Source organism: Danio rerio, chromosome 15, assembly GCF_052040795.2.
Source record: "Danio rerio strain M-AB ecotype USA chromosome 15, GRCz13ab, whole genome shotgun sequence".
Taxonomy (NCBI): Eukaryota; Metazoa; Chordata; class Actinopteri; order Cypriniformes; family Danionidae; genus Danio; species Danio rerio.
This window is the reverse complement of record NC_141035.1, coordinates 6,891,760-6,905,739: the sequence shown is the minus strand read 5'-3', so window position 1 is coordinate 6,905,739 and position 13,980 is coordinate 6,891,760. Positions and strand designations below refer to the sequence as shown.

General features: G+C 39.7%; 1 protein-coding gene across 1 annotated transcript in view; it reads right to left on the bottom strand.

Moving 5' to 3' along the window:
• Window positions 1–7,852, bottom strand: part of gjd1b (gap junction protein delta 1b) — a 54,168-nt gene extending 46,316 nt beyond the window's left edge. Inside the window, exon 1 of the mRNA XM_087283663.1 lies at window positions 6,970–7,852. Within this exon, the coding sequence (XP_087139789.1) occupies window positions 6,970–7,040 (71 nt within the window). The 5' untranslated portion in view covers window positions 7,041–7,852. The remainder of the gene's footprint in view (window positions 1–6,969) is intronic.
• Window positions 7,853–13,980: the final 6,128 nt, after the last annotated feature.

The window sequence follows — 13,980 nt, the reverse complement described above, 5'->3', positions numbered from 1 at the left end:
GCTTTGTTCTATTCCCACTTATCCCCCCTATGCCCTATTTGTTTAGAACATTCTAACATTTAAACTTGGAATGTTTTTATTTATAAAAGCATTAAAGTCATCATTCGTAGGTGTAATTTGCTTTAACAGCATTTTAAATTTCAGTTTTGGCGATCTTCATGTTTGCAATTGCTCTCCCTTCGCATTGCACTATGAAAACACTGATGTCATTTTGAACACAGCCGTGGCTCATGATGAAAGCTATAGGTGACCTATTATTCAAAAGGGGAATTTATGTTACATCTCCAAAGCTTGTGAAAACAAAAAACACAACATACGTTAATGCTTTTAATTTATAGTAGGTTATTTAAGTGTCTGTACTGTATCTTACATGGGCCTGCTGGTTAGAAAATTTCTGCAGTGGTTTACATTTGTCAAATTGTAAAAGTAGACTTTTCTAAAAAAAATAAAAAATAATATCAATAATAATAATAATAATAATCGTTAACATCACCATCATTAATATTACTATTGAAGTATGATCTTTTCATTTCCTAATAAATAATAAATATTACATTTAATTTCTTAACAAATAGCCTCATAATTTATATGATTTATATATGAGATTAGAATACATGTTATTTTTTGTAAGTGATTTTATGTTAATTTAGAATAGAATAAATAATATTCTTAATAATATTGTTTTTTTTCCAGAGTTTATAATTGAATAATCTTTTTTTTTTACTAGAGTATGCAAGTAGTACACAAAATGTAATCACATACAAAGAGAACAAAACAACAACAAAAACATGAAAACACAATGTGTGAATGCTTGTGCGTGCATGTAAAGGTAACCAGGTGGATAGTCTGAGTACATGCATATGGAGTAATATATATATATATATATTTATATATATATATATATATATATATATATATATATATATATATATATATATATATATATATATATATATATATATATATATATATATATATATATATATTTATATATATATATATATTTTTTTTTTATATATATATGTGTATATATACAGGGACGGACTGGCCATCTGGTAATTCTGGCAAATGCCAGAAGGGCCGGACCATTTTTTAAATGTGGGCCGGTCAGCTATTTTATTATTTATTTTTTATATGTATTGTTTTTACCTGTAGGCAGCTTTTGATGATGGTAATAGTAAGAATAATAATAATAAATGTTAAGCATTGGCCCAATCGGCAACGACCGGCTGGTTTCGAGATGGACCATCCTAATCAGAGGTTACGCGGAATGTAATCAAAATCTGGCATGAATGTCAAACAAACAGTAAGTGCAACACAAGCTAATTGTCAGAGATGGACCATAAAAAAATAAAGGCAGTGCCGAAAAGCTCAAAGAAAGCAAAAAAAAAAAAAAGGCTCTAAAATCAGATATTTCCAAATGCATAAAATGAACTGAACTATTCTTGCAAGGGGGCAGCGCAGTGGCGCAGTGGGTAGCGCTGTCACCTCACCTCATAGGTGAATAGGGTAGGCTTAATTGTTCATAGTGCATGAATGTAAATGTGTGTATAGGGGTTTCCCAGTGATGGGTTGCAGCTTGGAGGGCATCTGCTGCGTAAAACATATACTACATAAGTAAGCGGTTCATTCTGCTGTGGCAATCCCAGGTTAAAAAACGGACAAAGCCAAAACGAAAATGAATGATTTCATATATCAATTTGTTATAAATGGGTTGTTTTTCTTCCAGTCACATACATCAAATGTTTAAATATCTAATACATATGGTACTGCTTATATTATTTTACTATCTGTACACCAATATAAGTAGTGAATGTGCGTGTCCATGGATGGGGCTGTGTCAGTGTAGTAATGTGGGCTGGTGTGGCTACAGTGCCAGGGCTGATTTAAAGTCCCAGTCCGCCCCTGACTTTCCCAGTACTTTAAAATTATAATTAAAAAGTAATGAAACTACTTTTACTAAGATAATACTTGTTAATTTTACAATTCGTTCATTATTAAACATCCATTGTGAGCTGCGGAAGCACAGCCACCTGTCTAATCTTGTGGTTTCTATTTTAAGATATCTTTTGTTGAGTAATAGCTTGTAAATGATTACCCTGTTTAGAACAAATACTAGTCATCCACATTCCCGCACTCTCTTCCCTACATAAGGATTTAATTAAAGCAGTCTCCTAGTACTGCAATATCAATGACACATTAATTATAAAAGTGTTTGTGTGATTCAATTAGCTCAAAGGCTATAAACGTAATTAAAGCATTTGAAAAAACTGAATTTAAACTGGACTGTCATTAGAAAATCTGCTGCCATGATCCTCGCGTTTTGTTGCTGGATACCAATGAAAGTATATATATGTATTATATATTTATTAACTAAGGTGCTCAGAGCAGTTTTTAGCATTTCACTGTGCAGTTGCCAAGGTGTTCTGAATGGTTGCTAGAGAATTGCAAGGCAGTCGCTAGGAAGTTCTGAGTAATTGCTTGGTGGAAAGCGTTCAACAAACCAAAGTATCAGCTTAATATTCTTGATATTTTGCTGCAGTATAAAATACAAATTAAACATTGTATGTGTGTGTGTGTGTGTGTGTGTGTGTGTGTGTGTGTGTGTCCAAACGCTCAGACTTTTTAAGTGTTGATTTGGAAAGGGCATTCTAAAAAGATTCATGTATTTGTCTTGATTTTATTAAGTTTGCAAATACCTTTGAATCCCTTCGCATTAAAGAGATGGTTCACCAAAAATGAATTTTTTTAAATGAAATTTAAATAAATTTATCATTTATTTAAGAATAAGAATGTTTGGGTAGGTGGTGTGATGGCACAGTGGGTAGCGCTGTCATTTCACAGCAAGAAAGTTGCCGGTTCGAGCCTCGGCTGGGTCAGTTGGCATTTCTGTGTGGAGTTTGCATGTTCTTCCCATGTTTGTGTGGGTTTCCTCCAGGTGCTCTGGTTTCCCCCAAAGACATGCGCTATAGGTGAATTGGGTGGGCTAAATTGTCTGTAGCGTGTGAATGAAAGTGTGTGGGTGATTCTGAGTTAGGGGATGTGGCTGGAAGGGCATCCGCTCTGTAGAACATTTGCTGGATAAGTTGGTGGTTCATTCCGCTGTAGCAACCCCTGATTAATAAAGGGACTAAACGCTTTATTATACTTTTGTGTCATGCACACGTGCACCCTTCGCATGGTCGCATAGCTGTGGCTGACGTGCACCTCTCAAAAAATGTAACTACACGTTGCAGCGACACGTAGCGCAAGCTCTGTGATAGGCCGGTTTGGTAGCGCTGACGAGTGGGGGCAAAACTGAGAGCCGTGCAAACCTGATATGGCTGATAATAGTTTTTCTTCTGGAGAAAGTCTTACTTGTTTTATTCCGGCTAGAATAAAAGCAGTTTTTCGATTTTTTAAACACCATTTCATGGCCAATATTATTAGCCCCTTTTAGCTATATATATATTTTTGATAGTCTACTGAACCATCCATCGTTATACAATAACTTGTCCAATTACCCTATCCTGCCTAGTTAACCTAGTTAAGCCTTTAAATGTCACTTTAAGCTGTATAGAAATGTCTTAAAAAATATCTAGTAAAATATTATGTACTGTCATCATGAACATAAACAGAGGGGCTAATAATTCAGGGGGTCTGGCTAATAATTCTGACTTCAACTGTATGCTAGTTCCCTTAACAATTGCTACATGGAAAGGTTGAAAATAAATAACTGAATACAATGGGTAGATGACTAAAATACCACTTCTTAGTTTCTTTCTTACCATATATATATATATATATATATATATATATATATATATATATATATATATATATATATATATATATATATATATATATATATATATACACTGTATATATATATATTCATTTTCAAAGGGGGTGTACTTATTTATGCTAATCACTATATATATATATATATATATATATATATATATATATATATATATATATATATATATATATATAGTGATTAGCATAAATAAGTACACCCCCTTTGAAAATGAATATCTATTTCTCAGTGAATATAGCCAATATATATTGGTTCATCAAATTTGATTTCATTCAGTATGAAAAAAAATAAATAAAAGATTAGGCAAGTTCCCTCCATGTTGAGACAAAACCATTAACCTTTTTGTAACAGCTCATAAACTAACTAATTAACTCACTAACCAAATGACTAACAAAATACATCACCTCTGTGATGCTGAATATGATGAATGAAACAATCCCTTGAGACATACTCTGTTAGGCATAGAGTAATTCACCATTGGCAGCCAAACAGCCTGTGCTCACCGAAGTGTGAGTGTGGAGGCAGCGGCTGGTGAATGAGATCTGATCAAGATAATCATTCATATTCAGCCCAACAGCACCTCTATTAAGCGCGCTAAATGTCTGGCCAGCCAAATCGATGAAATCAGAGCTGACATGTGCAACAAAAACGCACGCCAAATGCAAACCTTTGTTATTGTGAATGGAAGAGAGAGTTACACAAATTGCAGCATCTGTTGCCATGGGATCTGTGCACATTCTGGGTTGTAGCATTGCAATGAACTGCAGATTCAGCAAAACACGACATACTGTATCAGTCTAAAATATGTGCCATCAAATGATTTATTACTCAGTGTAAGCGAATTACCAAAAACCTACACTAAATACTAAGCATTGATGTTTTTTGGATGTCTAATACCATTTTACACACCATGTTGCTGAACAGTCATTGCGTTTGAACTAAATTGAGATGACAGCCTGAGACAAATTAGTGCGTTTCTTAGATTTCAGTACATGACACTGAGAACAAATTGCAGCTGACAGAAAAACAACGAATGAAACCAGCAAATATCACATATAGCTCAAACAAGCACCATTCAACGAGTCTATATAAAATCAGTATTTGTTTGAGGTAAATCTGGCAGATATGGCGGGACATTTGTGTCTGAATCACACGAAAAGAAAAGAGTGTGAAATCATCACCCGAGCAGGCGATGTCACTTGAGGTCTCCCAAGCTTCAGTGGTTCAAACATTGGATCTACTGAAGCTTGAGATCGGCCAATAGGAGCTCACAGTGCCAGCAGGATTAACTAAAAGCTCAGCAGCTAGGTTATTCTTTCTACACCATAACCCACCATTATGTGCCGATAATGCTGGTTTGAGGGACTCACAGGTCTGCACATTGTATATTTCTCCCTACTTTAAAGCACATTGATCTAATTGTCAGTTCATTTTGTTCAGTTAATGTGTGTACCAGATAGGAAATACAAAATATGCAGTTATGTGGTGCCTGAGTGCAGGATTAATAACCACTGCACAACAATTTTTCATAATCTGTCAATTCATGCCATTTTTGAATTCATTTTGAAATACATCTCAGAACAGCATGCACTTTTATTTTGGAGTTCAATTTAAAGAGCCCCTATTATGGGTTTTTGAAAATTATCTTCTATGCAGTGTGTAACACACAGTGAAGTGAAGGCTTAAATATGAAAGTGTACAGTGTTTAAAACAATTGATTCATCTATAAAAGAGTCGACTCATAGTGCTTCATATGAATCATCTTGATAACGAGTCTTTAGCCGTTTCGGCATGATGTTGATACGTAACTTAAGCCCCACCAACTTGTTGCGCACGCAAACTCGGGAAAATTTAAACCTGTGGCCCCGCCCACGAACACTGTAGCAGATCCCGATTGAATCAAGTCATGAAGACGGTGTGTTCAGCTGGATATTATTGGAAGTGTGAGGGAAAATTTGTGTTATTTTCTCTACCCAAAGATGAGGCTGTGAAGAGTCAGTGGTTGAGGTTTATTTTTGCAAAAATACCTCAGCATTATAGCCCCAGCCTTGTGCTGTGTTCCTGTCATTTTTTTGACGAGTGCTTCTGGAATCTACAAGCTTACAACGGGGGACTCGTCTGCCATTTGTTAAAGGAAGGATCAGAAAAGACTATTGATCTGACTTTGTCAGACCCGACCTGACCTAAACTTTATCAGTACAAAGTTCATGGACCAATTTGTTCCTCCACAAGTAGTAGTAAGTGCGATTAAAATGGTTGCCTTCTCGTTTTCTCCAGCTTGCAAATTATGTATTTAATTGTGTTTTGTTACTTGTAACCGCTTGTACTGTATCTGGTTAACTCTTTATATTCTCATATCGCATCTAATGCCATGTTGAAAACGCGTCGTGTGCTGCTTTGGTCACGGATTTAAATGCGTTTGTGAGCTCGCGTTCCACTGCTGTTTGTCAGCTGTTCCTACAGACGTGCGACGGTCAAGTTTCAAATTTGAATCTACAGGAGTTTTCCGGGATAAATAACAAAACGGGAGGGTGGCTGGGGCTCCCGGGGAAAACAGGTATGGCAGGTATGCTCACACATACACTCTGCACCACTTCAATATTGTTCATAAGCCGTGGTGACCATTTCACTCTGTACCGCGATGAACGCTGTCGACCAAACGCAACAGGCTGTCATGGGTCCAATCAGCGAAGATTAGCTTTGCGCTAAGGAGGGGTTTGGAAACAAATGAATCTCTGAACGATTCATATGGGAGTCGCTGGGATAATTAGGTAAAAATAAATACATAATATAAGACAATGAAAGTGTTTTTTAACCTTGCATGTGTATCAGCCTGTTGTTGGAGACCCTTAAAAACAAAATATGACCCTTTTTAATGTATAATAGGGGTTCTTTAAAAATTGTATCATTATCCATGTGAAAATCAATTAGATCAATCAAGTGTAACACTCAAGTTTGGAGGTTTAGACAATAGGGTGGATATAGCATCCACCCTAAAAAAAAAAAAAATCCACCCTAAACCTCAAAGTTAAACAGCCATCACTGGAAGTAAAGAGATACCACATATTTTTAATTTAATTTAACTGCTAAAGCGCTAGCAACAGTTGCATTAATAGTAGTTTCTTCGAAGTAACAGAACTAGATCATTTAATTTATTTTGTATTTCTTACCTTCCGATCATAGTAGAGTGCTGCTGCACAGCGGCCTCCAGGAGGCGCTCTAAAATGGTCCACTCTCCCATGGCTGGGTGCTGAAGACATCCAGGGATCAATAGACACTATAATAGACACCGAGCGATCCTTTAAGTAAACCTCCAAAGATATCTTACAGTCTCCGTGGCTTCTCTTTGAGGTAGTCAACAGGAACTGCAATACTTTGTTCCTAAAAATAGTTCCGCCGATGGCACGAGTACACACGTGCACCCATGTTTTCTCCTTATCTGCCTTCTCAGTCTCTTTTTCTTGGTTTGCTTTCCTTCGTCGGGTCTTCAGTACTTGGACGGCAGTTACATTAAGCAAAATCTTTGAGCTTAGCTTGTCCCTGGATGCCCTGGCATCCTCAAGTGCTTCAACTCCCTGGACTATCTTTTCCAGTTCCTCAGGCAACTCTCCAGCTGCACGCTTTTCCAATCTAAACACGCACACTCGCGGACAAGCTGCACCTAACCCTTTTGTTCACCATTAAACTCACACACTCTGACACACACACACACACACAATCGTCCTCTTCTTGATCTCTCATAATCCACCAGGCACGTTTTCCTGGTGGCGCAGACAATCAGAGCCGCTACACAAACACACTCCACACTGTGGTTTAAGCACAGCCAGTTGCACATCACACACACATTTGGACAGATCACTCAATTGCCACTCGTTCTCTGTACTTCTTCATTCTCGCTTACTAATGTTTCTATCTAGGCTTGGCAAGCAGTCGGCGTTCTCCTGTTTTTCCTCCAGCAACCCAGCTTCAGCGTCTCCCCTGCATTTTCCCCCGTCTCTGTACTCTCTTCCCCTGCACGCTCGCTCTACCTCTCTCTGCCCCTGCTGTCACTATGAGCTGCTTTCTTGCCACACTCTCGTTTTCAGCTTTGCTCTCCCCCCTCCGCTCTGTTCGCCTGCCGTTCTCTCTGTCACTCTTGATAAGTGTGCTGCCTCCCCCATCTCTCCCTCCCTCTCTCTCTCTCACATACACACACACACAAGTGCTCTTGAACTGTTGCACGAGTCTGCTCCATGAAGGGGCTCAAGCCAGTCCCACTCTTTATTTAAATGGTTTGTCTCTGAATTACCCCCTCTTCATTCACCTTTCACTCTACAAGCCTCTTTCCCAGTCTCGTAGGCACCTGGCTTGTGCGTGTGTCCGGAGGATTAGTGGGAGAAATCATCACGCCACCCCTCCTCTCCCTTCCCTCTCATCACAAGCCATACGTCCAACCAAACTCCTCCTTTCATGGCCAATGCCAATCCTGTTTTTGTCAGACTTCTGCAAAGGACGAAAAACAGACATGTTAAACAAATATCCTGTTGAATGGTGGTGATAAAAATAGACAGAGGAGACACAAAAGCAAATCATGTGGAAACTGCTTCAAACACAACAGCTTTAAGTGACACAACATAGCATATTTATTCATTCATTTTCCCTCGACTTAGTCCTTGATTATGAGGGGTTGCCACAGTGGAATGAACTGCCAACTATTCCAGCATATATTTTATGCAGCAGATGCCCTTCCAGCTGCAACCCAGTACTGGATAACACCCATGCACACTCAATCACACACACACACTCATACATTACAGACAATTTAGTTCCTTTAACACACCTGTACCGCATGTCTTCTGTGGGGGAAACCGGAGAACCTGGAGGAAACCCACGAGAGGACGGAGAGATTATGCAAACTTCACACACTGATCCAGCATCCTTCTTGCAGTGAGGCAACAGTGCTAACCACTGAGCCACCATGTCCCCCATAGCATATTTAATGCACCTTTATAATACAGAATAGAAAAACTGTACACCACTCACTGGATCACAATGTACAGGATTAATTCATTAAAGAGCCCATATTACACATGAAACAGGGTCCAACAACAGTATGATACACATGCAAGGTCAAAAAAACACTTTCCTGGTCTTATAATTTGCATTTATTTTTGCCTAATTATCCCAGCGGCTCCCGTATGAATCGTCCAATGATTCATTTGTTCCCAAACCCCTCCTTAGCACGAAGCTAATCTGCGCTGATTGGACCGATGACAGTCTGTTGCGATTGGTCGACACTGACTGCCTTATGCGACAGACAGAGTGAAATGCCCAGCAGCAAATCAACAAAATAGAAGTAGTCACTGTGCATACACGCGCGATAGTGTAAGGCGTGGAGTTTAGCTGCTGGTGGATGAATGTAAATACAGATGATGGACTTGAAAATACTAACGACTAACTATTTTATTGAGCAAAAACTCCCAAGAACTGGCGAGATCTTCTAGCTTGTCACATTCTGCTTTTTTCACAGACACACACATACACACATATTGCCCTCGCCCTCGCGCATGCGTCCACACAAACACACACACACACACATGACCCTCCTCCAGACGACATCGCGCACACACACACACACACACACATAACCCTCCTCCGGACGACAACGCGTGTGCACGCACACACACACACACACACACACATTACCCTCCTCCACGGAGCTCTGTAAACAAAGCGGCTCGCCCCGCGTTTTTAACGTGGCTTTGCACGCGAAATGAGAATATAGCGAGTTGCTATCTCCTGATACAGTATACAGTATTACAAGTAACAAATCACAACTAAATACATTTGCAAGCTAGAGCAAACGAGGCAACAACTTTAATCCCACGTACTTACACTTGAGAAATGGAGGAAGAAACTGATCCATGTCCTGACATGTTCGATCAGTAGTCTTTACTGATCCTTCCTTTAACAAACGAAGTATTCTTTGTAGCATGTAGTTTTCAGAAATTTCCAACTGCTTAAAGCTGGGCTTATGCTGAGGTTTCATCTTTGGGTGGAGACTCAATAATATCCATCTGCAGTGTGACTTCATTCGATCAGCATGTTTGTGTGTGGGTTTCTGTGTTAGAGGGCGGGGCCGCAGGTTTCAAATCTCCCGGGTTTGCGCGTGCACGTGAATAACTTGGTTTCGTTAGTACGTCATGGCAAAACACCTAATGAGTCGTTATCAAGACGACTCGTTTAAAGCACTATGAGTCGACTCTTTTATAGCTGAATCAACCATTTTAAACACTGTACACTTACAGATTTAAGCCTTAGCTGGATATTTCACTTCACTTAGAGCTGTTACACACTACATGGAAGGGCATTTTCAAAAACCTATAATATGGGCTCTTTAAGTATATGTACCTCAGTCTACACTTTTATGAAATGCACAAAATACCTGGCACTTGTTATGTTTCATAACTGCAATGCTATACATGCTATACAACTGCTATACATGCTGCAGGGATAGTTTCATTGCACATTTCAGATGACATGCACTAGAGGGCATTGTGGACATTTTTGCCAATCTCAAATATTTTGGGTACATTTTGCTATAATTTCAGAAACATATCCCCATCCCCTCCTGCAGAAGGACCATTGACCCTCTGGGGTCTGAGAGGGTTAGATACTGAGAAGTGTTGACATATCCTATCCAGGGACAGACGAGTCTTCGCTGAGGCCATCTTCCAGCCTCCACCACGGTGACTGAAGCTCTGCACAAGACTTTTGGCCAGCGGAGAAATTAAAATGGTCGTGCCCAACTGAGTCTGGTTCTCTCAAGGTTTTTTTTCTTCACTCCAATCAGGTGAAATTTTTTTTCCCTCTCCGCTGTCGCCACTGGCTCGCATGGTTCAGGATTGGTAGAGCTACGCATCGATGAATTTGCTCTTCAGTGTTTGAACTCTCAGTAATGATTAAATCACACTGAACTGAGCTAAACTGAACTGAACTGAACTTAAACACTAAAAAAATGAACTACACTGTTCCAGTTACTATGACCATTTATGTGAAGCTGCTTTGACACAATCTACATTGTAAAAGCACTATACAAATAAAGCTGAATTGAATTGAATCCTGACATTTTTTTTCAATTTCTTATAAATTTAATAAAGGCTAAAATCTAATGACACTGTATTTAGCGCAAACTGTGCTACAATGATACAAAAGCAGCATGTATGTATGATGTTTCATTTTTGCTAAAATAAAAATATATATAATAATAGGGATGTGGGTATTTTTTATCACTGAAATACGACTAAAATTCGATAGTAGATATGTAGATACACAGGCTGTGGTGACTAATAAATAAAGGTTAGAATTTTGACCTGAAAATAACTGTTTACTCCAACCCAGGCTCATTCTGAAAACGTAGTCCCGTGGATTTTTCTAGAGACCGCAATATACATTCCGGGAGGTACGTATTTGTGCAGTTTTTGTTTTGCGATCTCGAACGTCGAATGGTGCTCGCGCTGTTCTCGCGTGAACCCACCAGAGGCCGCTGTCGAGTGACCGACTGTCATCTGACTGACTGACTGACTGACTGACTGCTTGAATGATTGTCTGGGTGACCGGCCAATCGCTCGCCCACCTGCCCGCTTGCTTCCCTAAACTCAAGCAACGATTTACAAAAGCCATCCAGAAAAAGAAAAGCCCTCGTCTGATTTTGACCAAGTTTTCGGATTTCACCATATTCTCACCCTGTTATGAACTCGATCACTTTTTGATTCTGTTTCTGTCTTACCTAATTTCTAGAACTGCTCTTCATCGGACTCGAACACACCGTCGTTGCGGTCAGCTCCACGTCTCTACTTTGCCGACGTACATGAGGAGTTAACAAACTGGTTGCGGCAGGAAAGCCCTCCACACAAAGGTAAGCTGTCAGCCAGCGAGCACGAAGAGGGATGGCGTCACACCGCCCCGTAGCGTTCGCTTAAAAAATTTAAATGCAGCCATACGTACCTACGGCTACGTAAATCGCGGTCTTCAGATACGTCCGCTGGACTACGTTTTTTAGAATGAGCTTGGGTTGGTTTACTCAATCACTTTAAACAATATATTGATTTGCATCAGGCAAGAGACTTATTTTGTTAGAAAGATTTTATACCTGTAGAGCACTTGTCACAAATATTGACAATTCTCACACTTAAACAAAAAAGAATCTCACACTCAGGACAGAAAAAGACCAGCCCCTAACACCCCATTCACATGGCGTCAGAGTCAGCGTTTGACAGAGGGCATGTCTAAAGTTCGAACTGCCTCAGCCAATGAAGTAAGTCCGTAATCGCCAACTGTCTGAGCTGGGGTATTTGCATAAAGCAATATGATTGGCTGACACTTCTATTGACGCTTGAAAAGTTTAGAAATTCCCAACTTCTGCAGTGAGCAACCCACAATTCAGTTCGGCAACGCTTGACGTCACCGATTCAAAGTGAATGGGAAGCGGTGTCTTCAGATTATTTACAACTTAGTCCACAATATAAATACAAATATAAACAAATACAATTTAAATATAATCAGGGTTAAAGACTCACAGTGATCTGAACAAAGCCTTGAATATTCACATCCATTAATGCCAAGTATCTGTTCAACTTTTTTCAAGGGCCTTGCTGATGCTTTTGCCATGGATTACTCAGTGATTTTGCTCACCTTCAGCATGCAGAACAATATCGTCCACTATACAGAGCTTAATTATGCTGACAATAACTGTGAGTCTGACACAACTATATCAATATTGTTCTGGTCGGGTCACTTTTAGCATAGCTTATTCATTCATTCATTCATTCATTTTCTTGTCGGCTTAGTCCCTTTATTAATCCGGGGTCACCACAGCGGAATGGACCACCAACTTATCCAGCACATTTTTACACAGCAGATGCCCTTCTAGCCGCAACCCATCTCTGGGAAACATCCACACACACATTCACACACTACGGACAATTTAGCCTACCCAATTCACCTGTACTGCATGTCTTTGGACTGTGGGGGAAACCGGAGCACCCGGAGGAAACCCAAGCGAACGCAGGGAGAACATGCAAACTTCACACAGAAGCGCCAACTGAGCCAAGGCTCGAACCAGCGACCCAGCGATCTTGCTGTGAGGCGACAGCACTACCTACTGCGCCACTGCATCGCCCCCAATTATACTACAAAAACAAAGCAACAATAACAAAAACAGTTCTTCAAATCTTTTTTCTTCTTCTTGAGTTCTGAGCTTCTGAACAAAGCTTCTAGTAAAAAAAGCTTGGAGATAGGGCTCTCCACCAGTCCTATCTTGCTGTACAGCACTTACAAATCCTTCCTTGTTTGGTTAAGTCTTTATTACTCTTCCCATGACCCATAATCCATGAGGAGTATTGTTATCCATGACAATGCCTCCTGTCAAAATGTTTTTAGGCCTTGTCCACCAACCTCTTAGAGGCTTTGCTGTTCTTGTAACAGCGGTAGGTACTTTTTGGTCCACCTCTTCAAGAACAAATCCAAAAATATTGAGCTTGCCTCCTTTTTTTAACGTAACAATCACTTTCTTGAAAAAAGTCCAGGTGCAAGCATATATTTTCCATTCAGTTAGTAGGTGTGTGGGAGTGAGATCTGCCAGGACATTAATGTCATCATATGCCTTAGTGATAGGACAGACATTAAGTATGACTCTTATCTCACACAGGATTGTAGGAAGGCTTTCATGCAGGAATGAACTCAAGAATCAAGAATTTGACTATCTTATTGAGGCGTTCATAAGCAATGCCACGATGTGATACACCTGGAGTGTTGAAGTCATTGCCTCCTTTTAGCAAAGCACCACAAATCTTGCTGTGATCAGTCGCTGCATAAGCTTCTTTCAACTCTTGCACTGCTCTAACCACATTAGTGCCTTTGTCTGACCTTAAAACTGGGGCACACCAAGCCGATGGTCAGTCAGTAGACTGCATTGGGCCATCAGTCAGCATTCATTTTGCTAGTTGGTTTTGGTGTGTCTAAACTGCATATCAATGACAGTTTTAAAACAATGACCCTTGACATACAGTATGTGGACTGGTATCTATGCACTCTCAAATTATAAGCCAGCAAACTGCTCACCTCCAACCAACACCACGCTCCCAGACTAACTGAACAACTTCTATGCTCAATTGATCCTTCGCTAAGCCACACCCAAAAAC